At 37.1% G+C, this 21,146-nt stretch overlaps 1 protein-coding gene across 1 annotated transcript in view; it reads left to right on the forward strand.

The window, feature by feature from the left end:
* The window catches only part of RELN (reelin), a 477,996-nt gene that overhangs the window by 306,713 nt on the left and 150,137 nt on the right, over positions 1-21,146 (forward strand). Inside the window, 7 exon segments of the mRNA XM_041722153.1 lie at positions 5,608-5,720; positions 7,264-7,472; positions 8,328-8,456; positions 9,543-9,652; positions 13,674-13,740; positions 17,665-17,898; positions 18,563-18,724. Of these exon segments, the coding sequence (XP_041578087.1) occupies positions 5,608-5,720; positions 7,264-7,472; positions 8,328-8,456; positions 9,543-9,652; positions 13,674-13,740; positions 17,665-17,898; positions 18,563-18,724 (1,024 nt within the window).

A 21,146-nucleotide genomic window follows, 5' to 3' on the forward strand; every position in this document is an offset into this window, starting at 1 on the left:
GCAACATTCCATGAGGGAGACAGCATTTGAACTGGTCCTTGAAGGATGGCCATAATTTAAATCTAAAGGGATTTATAAACTATAAACTGAAACTGATATAACACTGTGTTCATTATACTTGAATAAAAAATTTTAAAAACAAAAAAAAAAATAACTAACCTCTAAGGAATAGATACAGGAGGAAGATGGTAGTTCTCTCAAGGAATGGGGAAATAAGGGACATCTTATTTTATACAAAAGTCAGAACAGAGACTGTAATGTTAAAACCTATCCCTATATTTCTGCCAATATACAAATGGGGTAGTTAATTTTGAGTGCCATCTCAAAACATGAAGAATTATGAATATTAAAAACAAATTTGTAAGGGTTTGAAGGGAGAAGAGAATGTGAAGCTAAGCCAGCATTTTGAGAAAAAGCACAAGCATAAATTCGCATGATATATTTGAGGCGGGTGATTTTCCCAACACAACTGAATGGAAAGATAGAAGGTGGAGCAAGAAAAGAGAACTGGAACCAGAATGGTGATCCTCTTTAATACCAACTAAGGAGTTCGGGTTATTTCTCTAGGCAGCATGGAGCCTCCAGATGATTCCTGTCAGTTCTGTGACATATTCTCATCTATGTTTTAGAAAGATAACTCTGGCTTGAATCTGAAGGAAAGATTGAAACATTCAGAGATTAGACGACAGAAGACCAGTTAGGGTAGGGTTGCCAGAGTTCAAGGGAAAAAAAAAAAAAAACAGTTTTTAAAATTTTTTTTAAAAAGTTGGGTGCCCGAGTGGCACAATCAGTTAACCATCCAATTCTTGGTTTTGGCTCAGGTTGTGACTGCAGGGTAGTGAGGTCGAGGCCCCCCATCAAGCTCCCCACTTGGCATGGAATCTGCTTGAGATTCTCTCTCCCTCTCCTGCTGCCCCCTCCCTTGTGCACATACACACTCTCTTTCTCTAAAACAAATCCTCTTTAAGTGAAGCATAATTGACATACAATATCCTGTTAGTTCCAGGTGTACCTCATAGTGATTTAATAGTTTCAAACATAGTATGACTTCTGTGATGAATCTAGTTACCATCTGTCACCATACAGTTATTCCAGTATTATTGACTACATTCCCTATGCTGTACCTTTCATTCTTGTAACTTATTTATTTTAGAACTGAAAATTTGTGCCTCTTAATCTCCTTTACCTATTTAAATCTGAATTTCAGATAAATAATTTTTCACATAAATATTGTTTGTGCAGTGTATAGTGTATTTCATCTGGCAACTGTAAGTTAGAAAGCTATTGCACCAGTCCAAGCAACAAAGGAATAAGGCAGTGACAATGGTAATAATATGAAGGAAAGGACAGGGAATAAACAGCTGAAGAGAAGGAACCAGCAGGTTCACACTCAGTAGACGATGGGGATTGTGAGGCCAATTGGAAAGGACAGAGATTTCTTTGATTTCTTCCTATTTCCTAAAATAGGAAATGTCCAAAAATAAGCAAATAAAGAGCAGATATGGAGTAGAAGATTTTGGCATTATGTATGTTGAGGTTGAGGCTTCTGGAAAGCCATACGAAGGTTGACCTTTATCTCAGGATCTGAACCAGATTTGAAAGTCATCAGCACACAGGTGACAATTGGAGCCACTGGAGTTATGTTCTCCCAAGCAGAAGGCCAGGTAAACAAAGGGCAGGAAAAATTCTTAGAGGGAACCCTCATCTCAGTAAAGGTGGAAGGCATAGAGGTAGACAGAGGATCCTGAGAAAGGACATAAAGACATAAAGATCAGGTAAACAAAGGACAGGAAAAATTCTTAGAGGGAACCCTCATCTCAGTAAAGGTGGAAGGCATAGAGGTAGACAGAGGATCCTGAGAAAGGACATAAAGGCATGTAGAAGGAAGATGTTCTACACTGGAGAAGGAAGGGAAAGGGTGAGGATCAGGAGTGCAGAGAAACCCACAGAGAGGCCAACTAGGACAGGGACCGAGAGCCCCCCAGGGACTTCTGAGCAAGTATTCCCCATGGTGTAGTGCATGGGAAGCCAAAGCAGAAAGTAAAGACCTGCATCGCAGAAAAGAGACCTCGCCTTCAAAAAGTTCATCAGTAACAGAAGAAAAGAAATGGGATCTGGACCCTGAGGAGAAAGCAGAGCAAAGGTGGTTTTTAGGATAGGAGAGGATGAAATAGGACAGGACAGTAGGGAAAGATAGGGTAGGGTACGACTGGACCTATAGAAAGACTTTAAAACTTTGGTAGCTGATGGAGGGGAAAGCGATTTGGGAAGAGATCCATGATACAGTAGACAGCTCATGCTGGCATCTTTGGAAAATCGGTGTCTGGTTGTTCATCTACACAAGACCACACTCCCTTCCTCTCTGGCCCTGCCTGTATGTTCTTCCTTGTTTCATTGCTCGGTTAAGATCCATCACCTGGGACTATTTCTGGAAAATTTGCTCAACTTTCAAAGTTGGTTCAGGTCTGTTTCCTTCATTCATATATTCATTCAACACAAATTTATTGAGGACCAGTATCCAACATTGTTCTTAGAGCCAAAATGCAGTGAACAAGACAAAAATAACCTAACGTACATCACTCATTCATTTATTCTTCCTTCAATGTATTCATTGAACGTCTCCCATTTTCCCAGCTCTTTCAGCCACACTCGTATCTCTCATCTCTGAATTTTGACTGCAGTTATGGCAGTGCAACACAGCTTCCTGCTATTATCATTCTTTCGTGTAAATTAATCTTGTTTTCCTTGCTAAATCACAAACTTTTTGAGGTCATGGCTTATTTTCCCTTCAAGCCTGATGCCCTGTAATAACAAAATCACTTTCCTAATATAAATAAGTATCCTAAGAGCTATTAAAGCAGGATTTAAAATATTTGAAAACTGTCCATCCAGTTTTTATTGAAATCTTCTATACTTTAATTGCTGTACAAAATGCCCCTGGAGCCATACCTTCCCCCAATACATCAAAAGGAATGAAACTGAAGAAGAATCCATCTCTTTCTATACGAGCTGCTGTCACTGAAACTTCACAGAGCTAATAAATTGCCCCCAGAGGGATCTTTTAGATAAAGTCTGTCATCATTTTAAAGTCTTGGCTCCTTTTGGACTTTCTTCTTCTGTCATTCTGGGCTGGTTGAGCTCTCACGTGTGTTTCCGTTTCCTTGGAAAGGTAGGTGGAGTTCACGAGCTGTTCATAAGAGAGCAGAGAGTTACAGGGAAGAGATCAATGAAATTAGAGAGTACTGACGGTTCGGTTCCTATGTCTTAAATCCATAGTGCCTATGACCTTTCATTTCTCTTTTGTTCTTTTTTTGTAAGTCTTTAATGCGTCCTCAGTAAGGAAGTTACAGTTTTTATTTTTTTTATTTTTGGGAAGTTACAGTTTCTTGTTTTTTGTTTTTTGTTTTGTGGGAAGTTACAGTTTTTAGATAGGGGTTTAGTGTTCATGCAGATCTTCTCCCCCCAGAGACAGTCATTTAGAATGACTTTACGAGCTATATTTGCCATAACATAGAAGTGTGTAACGAAGTGCTAGAAAAAAAAATATAAGTGTTCCTGGATAGCTCAGTCGGTTAAGTATCTACCTTAGGCTCAGGTCATGATCATGGGGTCCTGGAGTCGAGCCCTGGCATCGGGCTCCCTGCTCAGCAGAGAGTCAGAGTCTGCTTCTCCCTCTGCCTGTCTCCCCCTCATTCTCTCTTTCTCTCTCTCTCTCTCTCTCTCTCTCTCTCTCTCTCTCTCGTTTTCTCTCTCTGTCTCCCTCAAATAAATAAAATCTTTATTTTTTTAAGATCTTATTTATTTATTCATGAGACACACACACACAGAGAGGCTAAGACACAGGCAGAGGGAGAAGCAGGCTCCATGCAGGGAGCCCAGTGTTGGACTCAACCCCGGGACCCCGAGATCACACCCTGCACCAAAGGCAGAAGCTCAACTGCTGAGCCCCGCAGGTGTCCCTAAATAAAATCTTTAAAATATATATATCAGATATCAAAATTATAAAGATTCTCTCTACTGGTTGCTACCCTTAAACAATAAACATCTGTTAGGATGAGGGTGACATTATCACCACATCTGGCTTCTCTATTCTCAGTTCAGATTAGTTAACTCAATAAATATTTATAATATGCCAACTTATAGATGTCTAACAGATGTAACATGCTGTATTTCCATGCCTCATGGATACCAGCATTCAAGTTACTTCTATTATTACGATCTTTCTTATGCGGATTAAGTTCTAGCTTTCTTACTGAAAACATCACGTATCAGTAATTTCTTCTGATACTTTTTCAACTACCCAGGCTGAGATTGTGCTAGACATTCCTTCTCTTGCTCCCTTTCTTTCTTCCCTCCTTTCTTTCTTTATTTCTTTCTTCCTACAGATGGCGAATCTCAACTATTATCTGTTGATTTTACTAGATTAATTCTCATAAGGTAAACTTGTTCTAGATTTTTGAGGTTATCTTACTATCACCATAGAGTGTTAGCAACAGAAACTGCCTATAGATAAAAATTAACATTAATGGTGGTTACTTGAAGAAATGGAGAGGGGGAAAAAAAGAAATGGAGAGGGTTTTTTTTTGAAAGATAGTAATAAAATTGAGAGTTAGCATTATAAATTTTAGGTAGAGTATTTGCCAGGAAATCCATGTACATACCTACATTCCTGCTATTATGACTTGTGCTGTTGTGAATGATAGCAGTGGGTTGGGAGAGGCTTCTAGTTAGACATGCAATCCTTTAAAATCCAGTTTTTGCAGATAGTTCATAGAAACCAGCAATAGTAAGGATTATTGGCTAAATGCAGTAGTAAAAAGAATAGAAGGGTCAAGGGCTAAAAGACATACTATTGACTCAAGGCTTTTCCACCAGTTTGTTGAATGGTCGTCAGTTTCAGGTCCCTGCCCTGTTGTTCAGTTTCATCATCAGGATGATCTTAATTACCTGTGTAATGTTCCATCATATAATTTGACTGTAAAGTAGAGTGATAGGGAATAAACTACTCTGTGTACTTTCCAACAACCAAATGAGGTAAAAAAAAAAAAAAAAGTAAAAATGTAAAATGAACTGCATTTAAGATACAAATAGCTAATATGTGCTAAAATTAGTAAGGATTCTATGTGCAACACTTTAAATAATACCACTTCAGAAATAGTCGATGCAGTGAGTTACCACAGTTTTTAAAAACCATAATCAAATGGTTCTGAATTTTGGCCATTAATATTTCAAATACAAGACAGTGACAGTTTCTTAAAAAGCAGAGCACATCTTTTTTTTGAGCACATCTTCTTTTTTGATGTGGGTTAAAGTACAGACACGCAGCCATTGCTCATTGCAGGCAACCTCACTACGCATATAGTTACTTTGGCCTTTTCAGATATCCAGTCTTTGATCTTTAGCATGAGATAGTTCTATCTGAACTGTCTATAAAGACAGATTAAATAAATTATAAAATTTATTTCCTTGGGTCTGATTACTTCTATTTAGGGTCATTCTTAAACAACATCTGGGTTCTGTAATTATTTTTCAATTCTGCAAGTTAGTACCATACATGTTTATAGATGCAGTTTGGTAGCAACAACTGAAAATTTTTGTTTTGCACAGGAGGAATGTGTGACCCTGGAGATTCTCATGAAAATGATATCTCCCTGTATGCAAAGATTGAAGGAAGAAAAGAGCACATTACACTGGATACACTTTCCTATTCCTCATATAAGGTATTTATGCCAATCCATGTGCTAAACGGCCCTACCCCAGATCTCCCTCGACAAGCCAAGGTCAAAACCATGAAGACCATGCTAGGTGCAGAGGAGAACACTCTCTTTTAGAATCCCAGGAGGTTGCCAGATTTCTCTAAAAATGACATGGACATTTTAATATTCAGATTTTTTCCTGATACAAATGAAAAAGATTTTATGAGGAAAAATGAATTACAGCCCATTAGAGATGATAAGATGGAGCCTAGTACTCTGACAATTATTCTTGTTCCCAAGAAAGCCCTAAACGTGGCTCTAATTATGGAGCCTCATAGACTTGTTATCAAGCATAATGAGTATTTATCCAGCATTTTAGGATTCGGTAGGCAGAAAAGGTTGTAGAAGTATAGATTATTGCTACTTTTGCCTCTTTTTTTCTAATTATAGCCATTTTCCTTTGCCCTTTGAATTTAGGACATGTACTGGCTCTGATTATTCACAAACATTGTAAAAATTATGTGTGATGCTTGTCATTAGGTGTGGAATTATTTTTTCTAGTAGTAGATTTTTTTGTGCCGAGACTACACTCGCACATTCATTATTAGTTTGGCTTTTCTCCACATTGATGTCCGTCTCAGTACTGTAAAGAGCTCAAACACAGCCAGCACCTAGCATTTCATGGTTTCAGTTAGGAAGACAGGAGATAAACACTGAGGCTAGAATAGGGAACAACCAGAGAAAGTATCCAGCACACCAGATGGTCGAGGGCCACCCAAGTTATACCATTTGGGATTTCATAATGGGCTAGTTTTCTACCTGTGACTAGCTAGGGTTACACCTGCTCTGGTCATCTACATGCCTCAGACCAAATCAATTATGTAAGTTATCCTGAATCAACACATTGACGCTGGCTGTTACTGCTTAGCATCCTATTTTCAGAATACCTAGTTTGACAGTCATTATTAATACCACACAAATTCACTTTAAAAGAGGACTGATGATAGAGTATAAATATGAAGTTGCCTTTGTCTTGTCCAAGGTATATAAAATGGATATATATGCTCTGACAACTTTTAAAGACCTTAGACTAATTTATCTTCAGGTAGAGAGGGCCTGATTAGTCACACACAGAGAGTTCCACGTTATATGCAAAAGAGGAATCCTGAGTGATTCAAACAAATGCCCACTGAAGGGGTCCCTGAGTGGATCATAAGGTTAAGAATCTGACTTCAGCTCAGGTCATGATCCCGGGGTCCTGGGATGGAGCCCTGCGTTGGGGTCCCCACTCAGTGGGGAGCCTGCTTCTCCCTCTCCCACCCCCACCTGTCTGTGTGCTCTCTCTCTCTCTCTCTCTCTCTCTCTGTCAAGTAAATAAAAGTCTTTTTTAAAAAATACCCCTGAAGACCACATCTACTACATGAAATAACAAGTGGGACATGAAGGACCTTGCCTGGTGCTCAATAAATGGCAGTTATATACATAGTAATTGTAAGATTGAATCTAGGAGAATTCACAGACTCACACAGAGCGATTATGAGTGATTCTGGTTTTGTTTGTTTTCAAGGTTCCATCTTTAGTTTCCGTCGTCATCAATCCTGAACTTCAGACTCCTGCTACCAGATTTTGTCTCAGGCAAAAAAACCACCAAGGGCATAACAGGAACGTCTGGGCTGTCGATTTTTTCCACGTCTTACCTGTTCTCCCTTCTACGATGTCTCACATGATACAGTTTTCCATTAATCTGGGATGTGGAACACATCAACCTGGTAACAGGTAGGAAGCCCTATTTTGTGTGTGAACTAATTAAAAATGAACACGTTGAGGAGCTTGGCTGGCTCAGTTGGTGGAGCGTGCAACTCTTGATCTCAGGGTTGTGAGATCAAGCCCCATGCCAGCATAGAGATTCCTTAAAAAATAAAATCTTTAAAAAAATGAATCAGAGCGACTTCTCAGTAGGTTCTCAGCTGAATTTTTAATGCAACATCCTTTTTAAAAAAATGCACACTTTCCCCCAAAGGGGAAATCTTCAATTAATATACAGAGTATGATTGGATGAGTTTAAGTAGAAATGACTTCATTCTAAGAGCTTGGTCTTAGGCATCAGAAGTGTTTGCACACTCCATGGCAGCCGTCCATGCTGACAGATTGCTGAGAGAGAAGAAAAACAAATAACTGGGGGAAGAAAAAAAAAGCCTGACCTCATGTTGGTTAGTGACCCCCTAATAATAGGCACGGAAATCAATTAGCACTTCAAGAGCTCTGACTTCTCAGTTTCACTCGAGGAAGTGTTGCTCGCCCTTTCTACGAATTTTGTGAGTCTCACATTCACGGGATGAGGTGGCGGTGTGAGACGTGGTAATTGCCTTGCCATCTCTCAAATTGAAGAGCACAAACACAAGTTCCCATTTGTTGGCTTTAAAAGATAGTTTGTTTCTCTAGCAGTGATTTAACTGTTTGCCCTTTGAAGGCTGGTCAGACTTCAGTGGAGGGGAAAGCAATCATTTTGGAAACAGCATCTTAAAATTCGTTGCCCTTGCTCTGCAAATGTTTAAAGTACTTAACGAGGGGTGAGTCTTTTCATTTTCTTTTCTTTGTGTTTTTTTGTTGTGCTTGTTCTGGCATTACCAGCATCAGCTTAGAGTTTTCCACCAACCATGGGCGTTCCTGGTCGCTCCTGCACACTGAGTGTTTACCTGAGATCTGTGCTGGACCCCACCTCCCCCACAGCACTATCTACTCCTCCGAAAACTATAGCGGGTGAGTAAATTCTCTCTGAGAGATCAGGAGATTTGAATCTGTGTTGTGACTCAAAATCAATGAGGAAGGCTGAGATTATATTTTTTCATAATTGGTCAGGAAGTTTCCTGCTCATTTTCAGGGACATTTAGGAAGGACCTCATTAAAAAAAAAAAAAAAAAAAAAGACAATAACTTCTGTAAATCTGATGCAAGACCACAATTTGTAGGGTCACTCATTCTTTGTGTACTTGGCTTTTCTATTTTGGATACATAAATTTAAATTCTGTATAGTAATTACACAGTTATTGCCCAAAGGCTTCTTGCCCAAATACTTATGGAAAGTTGCAGCATAGAGAGGTGGAAGAAAGTTAAGCCATGGAGTTGAACGAGGGTTCAAATTCTGCTTCTACCACCTACTTGAGTAGTATATCTATTCTCCAACTTTCACCTTCTTTCACATAAATTAAGGACAGTGTATCAGTGATATACCCCTTTGAGGGCTGTTTGGAGAATTAAAGATGACTGTGCCAGATACTTTCCACCTTACAAAATAAGTACTGGATAAACCAGTAAAAATATCTCCAAGCATGGCAAAATTAAGTTGAGAATTATTTTCTTTCTTAGCCTCTTTTTAAATGTGCATAAGACCGGGGATAGAAAAAGAAAGAGAGAGAAAGAGAGAGAGAGAGAAAGGAAGGAAGGAAGGAAGGAAGGAAGGAAGGAAGGAAGGAAGGAAGGAAGGAAGGAAGGAAAAGAAAAAGTTATCAAGGCTAATACAGCTCCTGTGTCTGCACAGATGCACATCATAGAATAATATCTAAGGTCTGAGTATTGATGTAAAAATGTCTAAAAAGAATGTCTAAAAACAAACTATCACTTGCTCTTAAGAGTAAACCCATTACTCTAGTGTGATATGAATGTTTTTAGCAGTTATGTGTCTGTCTGAAAACTCTAAACAAACTCCACAGGTGAATTTAAAGAATTTGTTACCAAACTTTAGTGCTGTCCCAAGCATACAGAAACTAGAACATCAAAGACATGTAAAATAGGTTCAAACGATGTGAATGTAGTTTTGTGAAGCTGTTTTGTGCTAAATTTCTTGCAGGTGGAACCGAATAACGATTCCCCTTCCTAACGCAGCACTAACCAGGGACACCAGAATTCGCTGGAGACAAACGGGACCAATCCTTGGAAACATGTGGGCAATTGATAATGGTTAGTTTATGCCTGTCATAATCACATGCCATTGATGTAGAATCTTCCTGTGCTTTTGTTCGTTGGCACAGACTTAATCACATTTCTAAGTCATGGTCTTGCGATTCATTAAACGCCCTTTCTTCCCTTTCTCCTTTGCATTCCGTTAGAAGCCCAGGGATATGCACAATCAGAAAAAAAAGGCAGCAGAGTCAGCAATATTAGATGCCAGAATGTTTCAACATACATAATGTAAAAATGCGTAAAGCCCTGAAACTCAAATTCACAGCTGATGACAGGGGATATCCTAACATTTTCTTTGAATGTTTTACACAAAATTAACATAAATACTTACCATACTGCATGTATTAAAATAAGACCCATTCTTCTCTTAGTAACTACTGCAACATCTGGAATGCTTATCTTTTAGATGCAGACACTACACATAAGGGAACATCATCTCTAAAATGAAACTTCTGAAAAAAAAATATAAAATAAAATAAAATAAAATGAAACTTCTGAAGCAAAACTTCTACCTCCCTCTCAGAAAACAGTATAAGAGGAAAATTTAGATCTACATAATATATCCTATGTTATCTTTAATTTTTAAGTGCGTTGTTGATCGTTTTTGCATAACTTTAAAGCCAATTTCACTTATAACAAGTATACAGAAGAGAAGATATTTTAAGTTACTGGGGTGCATGACAATAAATTTCTTATGTTTGTTATTAATAGCCCACTCTGGTTTTTTAATAATTCTAATTACAGGCAGATTCGTAGGTTTCCTATTTTCAGAGTATATCAATTTGACTGAAGGTGCACTGTGAGGAAGTGGAAAGGGAGTGAAAAGGAGGGACAAAATGTCAATCCTTAAGCAAACTTTGGTCAATTTTATAAAGTAGGAAAAGCCTACATCATTGTTTCATGCTGATTTTCCATGTTTTAATCATGTTTTTGGAGGCACCATGGGTGGCTCTGTTGGTTAAGTGTCTCCCTTCGACTCAGGTCGTGATCTCCAAGTCCTAAGATTGAGCCCTGCATCAGGCTCCCTGCTTGGCAGGGAGTCTGCTTCTTTCTCCCTCTGTCCCTCCCCACTGCTCATCTTTTCTCCCTGTCTCTCAAATAAAAAAATATTGAAAAAAATTTTTTTGCTATTTTTAAAAAAGATTTTATTTATTTATTGGAGACAGAGCACGAGTGGGGGGTGGGGAGGGGCAGAGAAGGGGAGAGAGGGATAAGCAGATGCCAAGCTGAGTGCAGAGCCTGACACGGGGCTCAATCCCACAACCCCCAGATCATGACCCGAGCCGAAACCAAGAGTCAGACACCCAGCCAACTGAGCCAGCCACCCAGGTGTCCCAATTTTTTGCTATTTTTGAATAATCAAAAAAATTGATACACATTTAATAGGATACATTCTTGAAACTCAGGAATAACTCCAGGCAAGATAATTTACTAATGAGCCAATGTAAATTCTTTAAGTGGTCTATATTCAGAGAAAGACCAATAAGAGGCCCAGACTTCAAAGACCACATGAGTCATATGGACATAAACATAGTACATTTGCAAAACCATCTAAAGATTAATTTGGTAAAATGGACTTCCTCCTTTGGTAGAACATGTTGCATAGCATTTGAATCACAACACCTGTTAATTAGCTCTCAGGAATAAGTATGTGCCTCTGAACAGTAGGATATGGGTGACTCTTCCCCTGCCATCATACTTTTTAGAGGTCCTATAATGAACTTATATTACTTTGATAATAATAAAAGAAGTCAAAAAGCCAATAATAAAGCAAATGAGGAAATTAAGAATGCTATAAGGCACATATAAGCCTTTGAAAAGCGTATCTAAATTTCCTAAGGAAGGCTATTCCATGATGCCAAGAGGGAAAACAGAGGGATACAGAAAGTGGCCCACCATTGTGTTGTGAGTAGAATGAGAAAAGGTAAGAATATATGGAATGAGCATGCTTAGCAGTGCAGGACAAATGCAAAACTTGGGGCACAATCTCCTCAATTCTGTTACCATTCTATATGTGAGGTTTTCACAACAAGACCTGCTCTCTGGCTTCTTCATAAGGAAAAAAAAAAAAAAAAAGGACACATACTCAGTCCTTCCCAAGAGAAATGTGTGCCAACTTGCCGAAGAACACTTCTGAAATCTCACCCACTTCCATATGGAATTCCAAATCATGTCAAGGGAGACAAACATAGAGGAAAAAACAGGTTAATATCTTACTTCTGTTAGGTATGTTTTTCCTGCTAGTGTGTGTAGAAAGTATCTTTGAAATTATCCTGAAATTCTTAGAAAAATGGAAAATCCTAGAGCAAAGTATGTTTGTTACCACTTTTAAGATTTTTCAACTTGATTAAATTAAGAATAGCGATAAAGACAAATCCATCCTTTCCACACCTTTAGGGATAAAAGCCTGTAAACTTACTCATACATTGAATCCCAATGACCCCATCCTTAGCAGGAAGGGATGACAAGATTCCTAATTACATATTTTCATTGATTTGGAAAATCTTGGTTTTTTTGTTGAAATTTTTTACAATGGAAGCTTTTTGAACTATGAAATGGGTCCATTATAGGACAGCCCTCCAGAGTGATCCCGCAAGATGCGACGAACCACTTACAGGACTTAGAATAAATCCTACTGCAGCCATAAAATCAAGGGTACTGGAAAAACAATCCATGAGCTTTACCAAGCTAAAGAATGAAGCCCTATCCCGATTTCTCAGCACTTGTGCTGTTCAGTAGAGCTCCACAAGGCAGATGGGGCGGGCAGGATTCTTGACCCTAGTATCATGATGATCATAACCAGACGGTGCCAGGCAGCATCCTAAGCATGAACATTTCATTTACTCTTTCCTCCAAAGATCATTATCCCACTTTAAAGAATAGGAATGCTGAGGCTTAGACTGGATAAATCACTTATGCAGAGTTTCCTAGGTGAAATGGGAATTTGAATCCAGCGTTATTTGTCACCTAAAACCTCTCCGCCTGCTATCTGATCTCATCCTGAACCATCAGTTTCCCTCCACAAGCGTTGTTTCTGGCTTCTCTGCATCACACTTAAATCAGTTGGCTCCAGAGAAATGTTTGTAGGAGCATAGGCCACAGGGAAGTTTGTTTTAAAATGAAATCATTTAACTGTTTTGACATGATTACAAGACAGAAAAAAGTGATAATGGAAGCCAAATTTGTGCCTAAAACTGAATATGTGAGGTCTTAACAACCATTGCATCTCTAATTCTTCATTGGTTTTGTTCCATTTTCACACTTTTTGGTTTATTATTTTTTCATTGTACTGGTTGGTTATCAAGAGGCTTACTCTTTATTGTATTTGAGTCTGAGTATCTACCATTCAAACCATCAGGAACCCTCTTCTTCTCATTCCAAAGATTAAAATTGAGGTTTTTAATATCATTATCAGTCAGGCCCACCATTTAGGAAAAGATCTGCATTTCAGAGAAGACTTAATTCTCAACAACAAGTTTTAACTCCCCATTTTAAGAAGGATAGATAAATATTTATAAAGATACATACAATCACCTGCAATGCATTATCGATTTTTCCTAGGTAAGAATGGATGTTATAGTTTTTAAATTAAATTATTACATCTCCATTTCATGGTATATCAAATTGATCCCTTGTAAATTCTTTGTTCCAACCTAAAAGAAACTAAACTTTATATATAGAAAGTTCAAATCAGCAGCACACTATTCCGCCTGAAATCATTTTAGATGATGAGGCTCCATTAAGGAACCCAAATCATATGTTCCTACCTTTTTTTGCTATGAAACATTAAAATCTTAAAAGAAGTCAGCTAAAACAATTCCAGCAGATTTGTTGCTAAGCACTTACGTTATCATACAGCATTCTATATGTTGCCCTGAATTGCTGCATACAATATGCATGTAATGGGCTAGATTTCATGGGTGTCGCTTCACAAAATTGATTCACATGCTAATGTTGTTCTTGGCTTTTCCAGTTGTTTTGCCATTTTCTTAAATGCTGTCTTTTGCCCTGCCTGCAGTTTATATTGGTCCGTCGTGTCTCAAGTTCTGTTCCGGCAGAGGACAGTGCACTCGACATGGTTGCAAGTAAGCATTTTAAAATAATAATTATACTTCTTTTTTTGAAATGTACTTTATATATTGAAGCCATGAGTCATTTTAACTTGTTTTAATTTCCTTTTTAAGTTTTTGAGGTCTTTTCAAGACCAAAGTAGTATTCTCCAAATGGAATTTAAGCATAATAGAATATTAAATGTATGTTGTAAGTGGAAGTTGATGAATAAATAACAGTTCTATTAAGCTAAATTGTGAGCAAATTTAGCATACCTCGAGTAAATTTGTGAACAAATTTGAATTCTTCATAGCTTGATGACTGCCTTTTCTGTCTTTGGTTACATTCTTCAGTATGCTGTTTCTCCATAAACTTACTTGTTCTAGTGTTCTTGAGCCATGTTTTAATTCCTGTCAGACTTTTTAAATGAATTATGCAAATCAATACTGACCCAAGACTAAAGGAAACTAGAATGAGCCAAATTTAGCTGATTTGATAAGAAAATTCATCTTTAAATATGATTTTGCCATCTTGCTTACTTGTGAAAATCATTTGGGTCTTCAAAATGATATATAATGTATTTTACATAATGATGTTGAATATGAAGTCTGAAATTATATATAAATAGTTAATGTCTAGTCACCACTTGAAGCATTATGTTATGTTTATAACAAGAATGGATATTCATATGTATTGTCATTCCCATATTAATATTTAATTATAAAATATCCTGAAAATTCCTGAAACCACAATCTTTGTTATACAGATAAGTTTTCAACAACTGATCATCTAGTCTGTCCCTTCTTGTCCTCCAAGCAAAAAGAGTAATAATTAATTAATGGATAACTCTTAAAAGAGAGTGCTATCTGAAATTATATGCATGAGGCAAGGCACTTGTCAGCACTGACATTAGAGTGTCATGTTAACTTTTTAACTATATTGCAATGAATTTAATTAACAAAGAAATCACACTGCACAATAGAAATGTTTTAGAAAGTATGAAAGAATTGAAAAGTTCCTATTCATATTTAAAAAATCAATATGCAAATCTGTGCTTTTTAATAAAACTACCAACTCCCACTCCGAAACACTGACTCATTAGATCTGGGAAGCATTATCTGGTGTTTTCCTCGAGTTGTTATCTTCATCTGTCATCCGTAACCAGGCCATCCTCTCATTTAGTGCATTTCAAATAAAATTAACACAAGAACACCAGACATCTGTGTAATTCCTGAAGTTGTCCTGGAAAGTTTTGAAAACAAATTATCTAAAATGACAGCTGCTTTTATTAATGAAAATAGAAGTGCTATTTCTAAAAGACTCATCTATAATTATAATAGTTATACTTTATACTTCGTTTTTTGTGTACAGTATCCCTATTAGCACTCGGTAGGTTTATTAAGGGAACCATCTGTGTCACTCATGAAAGCAAACAGAAATCTGCATGACAGTTTAATGCCTTCGGGCATTGTTCTTTTTTGACACTACATCATCTTGAATAATCCTATCCTCTTCCTCCTTCTGAGGTTTTTCAGAATATTTTCACCAGTTGGGCCTTGAGTTTTTCCCCTATTTCTGACAATGTTTTATGTTATATTCATTGGTTTTGTTCATTTGTGGCTGCACTAAACGTTTGGCTACTACATCCTTTTCCAGCAATATGTGACTTGTCAAGTAAGAGCAAAATTGCATAGAAAAGAAGTTTATATTCAATACCATTGGTTTCTTTTAAATGGATCCTTGTGTTTGGGGCTTTGTTTCTCTTCCCACTCTGCTCCCTCATCACTACTGTTATTTGCTACCAGGATACTACCTCTCCGGCTGCCTGGCACTTTCTTGCCTGTATATAATTCCCACCCAGGGTTTGTAAACTGACAACCCTTTGTCCTGATAAGCCCACCTTTGTTAGAGGTACTGGCGAGAAGGGCAGAGAGCATTACAAACCTTCCTCCATGGATGTCATCCCCGTAGCTTAACACTGAGGCTCTTTATACTGGCATACAAGGTGACCACAATGCTACGTTTAAGGATGGGAGGATGGTACAATAGGGGATACATCTGGAGTCAACAGAGCCTCATGCCATTCCTGAAATCTCCCAACTGTGCTACCCTACTGTTCTGCAAAACAAAGGCTGAAAATGTATTTTTTTTACTTTTTTATTCTTTAAAGATTTTATTTATTCATGAAAGACAGAGACAGAGAGAGAAAGAGGTGGAGACAGGCAGAGGGAGAAGCAGGCTCCATGCAGGGAGCCCGATGTGGAACTCGATCCCAGGACTCAGGGATCACACCCTGGGCCAAAGGCAGGCGCTCAATCACTGAGCCACCCAGGCGTCCCGCAAATGTATTTTTAAATATGTGAATGGAATATTTTTTAGCATTTTATCCCAATTACATAACTTTTGATTAAAAGTATACTGCCAAAAGCATTAAATGGAAACTGACTCCAATGTGAGTCATCTCTAAATGATCACCAGTTTCTCCCAATCACTGGTCCTAAGAAGACACATTTAAGATACACAGTAATGCATTTGCCCTGAAATGAGTTCTGGCAGTAGTCTTGTTGGGGGACTAATTCCAATCTGTGGCCATGGTAAACCACATTCCGTTTTCTAATATCAAAATGTGTCCTCTTTAGCTAAGTTTTTATCATTTTTGGAAACTACTTGGCTACTCACAGTGTAAGTTGGTGAGAGAATATGTGAAAGAAGTTAACTGTTTGAGGCTTATTTACATGCTCCATAAATATTGGTTTTCTTTCCCACTCCCATCCCTAATGCCAAACAACTTTCAAACTTCACACTGCAGTAGTTCTTGGCATTTTAGGGTCCAACTTCTTGACAGTATGACGATGACTATAAACCTTCTCCCCCATAATATCCAGTACACAAACAATTTTGCATTGGTTCATACACTCCAATAACCCTCTGTGAGGCCAGCATAGGTGCCCATTTCAGCACTAGTGCTAGAGAGGTAGTTTTCAGAGTTATGCCATAATATCATCATAATATCACCTCATTGGTATTTCATTGCTTTATAAAATCCTTGTTTCAGATTTTAGGAGGTTTTGAATACTTAGATGAGAACCCCTCACCCTACTTCAAAAAAGACACCAATTTAACTTTATAATGGGTGACATAGTATATATAATATACTAAGAAATAGTGCAGTAAAAATAAAGAATTTAAAACTGGTTCCTAATGAGTAAGTGCCTTAAAATATAGGAAGTTTCTGATGTTCAACTATTGAATTATCTGTGGTGAATTTTCTAATATAAATACAGTAGGAGGCAAGTTGTGTGGGGTGTGTTCTGTTTTGTTTTTCTTTTTCTTGAAGCACTATTATTTGGGATTCCAAGGTGAGCAGCACAGTTCTGCTAAGAACATCTATCCAGGTCAAGGTGTTCACATTCCCTTTAATCTAAGTTTGAAATAAAGATAGATTTCTTTTCCAATCTTTTCCAGATATTTCAAATAATTTCTATCACCAACATAATGTGTATTTTTACATTTGTTCTTAGAGGAAATTTATTCTAGATATCTTTGGAAGTATTTTATGTTTTTCTTACAAATTTAATGAACATAATTATGAATAAAATTGGATACATAATATGCCTTTTACAAAGATTTTAAATTGGAAAAAAAAATAAAAATAAATAAATTGGAAATGTGGGAAATATAGATGCAGATACATTTCTGGCATTGGTTAAAGATGAGTGCTGAATTATTGTTTTAACCACAAGCTTTTTATAGCAGGTCTGTGCAGACTGCATTTTTCTGGAATATTTGCAGTCAACGCCCTTATCAAGTCTTCAGATTCATTGTTTTCCAAAGACTAATGAGCCTTGCTTACCATTCAGTCAAATCCTGGCCTCTAGACTTCCTCCTCCCTGAATTAGATTCAAGACTCTCTGAAAGGACCAACAGCTTAAAATTTTATTTTATGGTATCTCTTTCAGGTGTGACCCTGGATTTTCTGGCCCAGCCTGTGAGATGGCATCCCAGACATTCCCAATGTTTATTTCTGAAAGCTTTGGCAGTTCCAGGCTCTCCTCCTACCATAACTTTTACTCTATCCGTGGTGCTGAAGTCAGCTTTGGTTGTGGTGTCTTGGCCAGTGGTAAGGCCCTGGTTTTCAACAAGGATGGGAGGCGTCAGCTAATTACATCTTTCCTTGACAGCTCACAGTCCAGGTGAGTTAAGGCAGGATGGAATACATATAGAAACCAGATGCTAATGATTGAATTGAGATCTCTTTATTTTCCATTTCTTCCCTTTTGTGTTGATATATGCACCTTTCAAGATGAGAGGGAGCTTACAGTTAGTTTATACAGGGTTAATTTGCCCTAGTTTTTAATAAATTAAAAGACATACTGATGACTTTAAGATACTAATGACTGACTAGGTTTTTAAACACATGAAATGTTAGCATCAAAACTGTGTTCTTAGGCCAAGGGCTAGTTAATTATTTATGTAGTTTTATTTATTTGACAGCTTGCAGGGGCTGATTAGATTTAGTCTACATCTTCCCTTCCCCCAGTGCCTAATAAATAATGCAGGAAGGGAATGATTGGCATTTTAAGTGTATGTACACAACTACATAGTGTACAAGTATGTATAAATATACGCTTATATTTTTATGGACATATCTTCATATAAACATGCATTGACCTCATCTTCTACACATATTCATACATCTCATAGTGAAATTACTTACATTTTATAAAAGAGAGGTGAATGGAAACATCCAGCTTTTGAGTAGTTCATTTAAATTTGTTTAGAAATCTTTAAAGCCAGAATGAACATTATGATTAAAAATTTTTATGCACACGCTAATTACAGATAATTCATGTCTAGGTTTCTGCAGTTCACATTGAGGCTGGGGAGCAAGTCTGTTCTGAGCACATGCAGAGCCCCTGACCAGCCTGGTGAAGGAGTTTTACTGCATTATTCTTATGATAATGGGATAACTTGGAAACTCTTGGAGCACTATTCATATCTCAACTATCATGAGCCCAGGTATGTTGGAAAACATTTGGAAAAATGATTAGAGTGATATCTCCTTCCTGGGGAAATAATCATTCAACTGGTATAAGATTCAAGATATTTTTCTATTGAGAGATGATGACAGAGATTGATGCGAGTTGTAATAAAAAAAAAAAACTAGCAAGTCACATTCTTCTATTTCATTTGTCATACTGATTTCTGATATTTGAAGAAATTCATTCTCATATTTTGAGATGTACATCTAAGAGAAATATCTTGATGCCCAGGAAATAGAAGAATAGTTAATACTATTATCCTTATGTAACTCAACTGCAGCCTGTTTTTATATGGCACTAAATTATAAGTGCTGTTAACAAGTATTTGTTATTAATATATTATAATGTTATAACAAATTATATGAGATAATAATTCATAAACTCTGATAACTGGTATGTATTTAAAATTTGCATGTAATGTGATTAAGTAATGAGTACAGATAAATTTTTCTAGCATGTATAGCATCCCTGGCAAAGATGGAGTGTGAAGATTCACTTAAAGTCCTTTCTTCAGGCCACTTCTGTTTTTCTTTACCTTATACATTCACAATCTATAGTTGTAATTGTGAGTTTGAAGTTTTTCTTGAAGCAGAGCCATCCTTCAATGTTCACAGAATAGTAATCACCCTTAGTGGTACAATTTCAGAAATGTCCAGAGGGTCCTCTCCTCTTCTAGAACACTCTTGACCTGCTCACTGAAATTCTTTTAAAAATTGCAGAATAGGAAAATTAAAATGCCTTTAAAAAAGGTAACACTGTGGCCACATTCACAGTCGGTAAAGAACTAATATCATTTGCCTTTCTGGAAGAACGTTTGATCACGGGGAAATATGAAAAAAAGTGAGGGCTTTAGGCTTTCGGTTTGCACTGGCACCAAGGAAAAAAGACAGGGGCACTGATGATAGACTTCATATATTTAAAAATGTTGCCTACAGCAGTCCCTACATTTAAGTATTTATAAGGAAATGAGAACTTCTATTTTCATAGAAAATAAAGTAGCATGTAACAGAAATAATAGTTAACAATGTTTATGAGTTAAAATTACCTACCTTATAAAATTTTAAGAACACATCTGATGTGTCAAATATTTTCCTTGTAAAGGTAAATGAAAGACTAAGCTCAACTTTCTGACTCAGTAGACACCTATGAATACCAAAGAAACATTTCATAGCATCTCCATAGTAGAGATGCTTCTAATATTAGAAGAAAATTAAATGAAAATCAAGCTGATCATAATAATGGTGAAAGCAGGAAGAAACTATCACTGTCCTAAGTTAACTTGGCCTAAAACACATTTTTTTCTAACCAGGATGGACAGCTCCAAAATTCAATAATCAATCTTTATCATGAAATTTAATTAATCTTTGTTGATATGAAAAATAATTACACATTTAATGTGCTATTGCAAAGGTGCATTTAATCTTGCCTGCCATTTGACAGCAACATTTTTCTTCTAAGCAGAATCCACATGGCTATTCAGCTCTAGGTGTGTACATAGCTTGAAAGATTAAGATCAAGTGGAGATTTTTTTTTAAAGAGAACATGGTGGAGGCATCAAGAACACTTTTATTTTCCGTGCATGCACCTCTTTCCATGAGACCCTTCCTCCATCCTTCTCTTTCTTACAAATATTAATAAAAGGTGACACAGCAGAAGTACAATTTGATAATTATGTTTTATATGATAAATAATACAAACCATATAAGTTCTTCATAGGAGAGTTTATATCTTGATGCCTTTAGCCATTTGCTGTATTTTCTTGAGTATAAATTGCTGCCTGTAATTGCTGTCAATTCCATATTGTCCCTTTCGGCCTTCGCTGTTCAAAAATGAAGTATGATCCATAAATTAGATATGCAAGTTCACTAACCGCTATTACTCCTGGCTGATTCCTAATAATTTGTTTGCCTGTGAGTCACTCAGTAAATAAAAGAACTCTCTCTGTTCGCTATTTATAAGATGTAAAGCCTGTACATTTATCTAAGCTAATCTTTTAATTCAAACTAACTAGAATGTCGAGTGCTAATTGGTATTTTTAATGTAAAACCTTATATCACTGCTGAAACTAAAATTATTCTAGATTTGTCTTAATTATAGGGCTTGTTTCCTATTTTAAAATTATCATAAGGCCTATTTTTATTTTATTTTTGTTTTGATGATGAGAAATGTCTGAGCTTAGTATCTACCCCAAAAGGAAGATTGATAACAGAAAGTTGACCCAAGTCCCTGGGGTCTCATCCAGGAATATTGGGATCAAATGGTTCCATAGCTATTCTAACCAACCACTGCAGCGTGCACAGAGTAATGGAAGCAGAGATTCCCACCCCACTGCACATACGAAGTGAATGTGAAGAGCACAGACTCTACAGCTATGCTGCCTAGATCCAGCTCCGGGCATT

Source organism: Vulpes lagopus, chromosome 11, assembly GCF_018345385.1.
Source record: "Vulpes lagopus strain Blue_001 chromosome 11, ASM1834538v1, whole genome shotgun sequence".
Classification (NCBI taxonomy): domain Eukaryota; kingdom Metazoa; phylum Chordata; class Mammalia; order Carnivora; family Canidae; genus Vulpes; species Vulpes lagopus.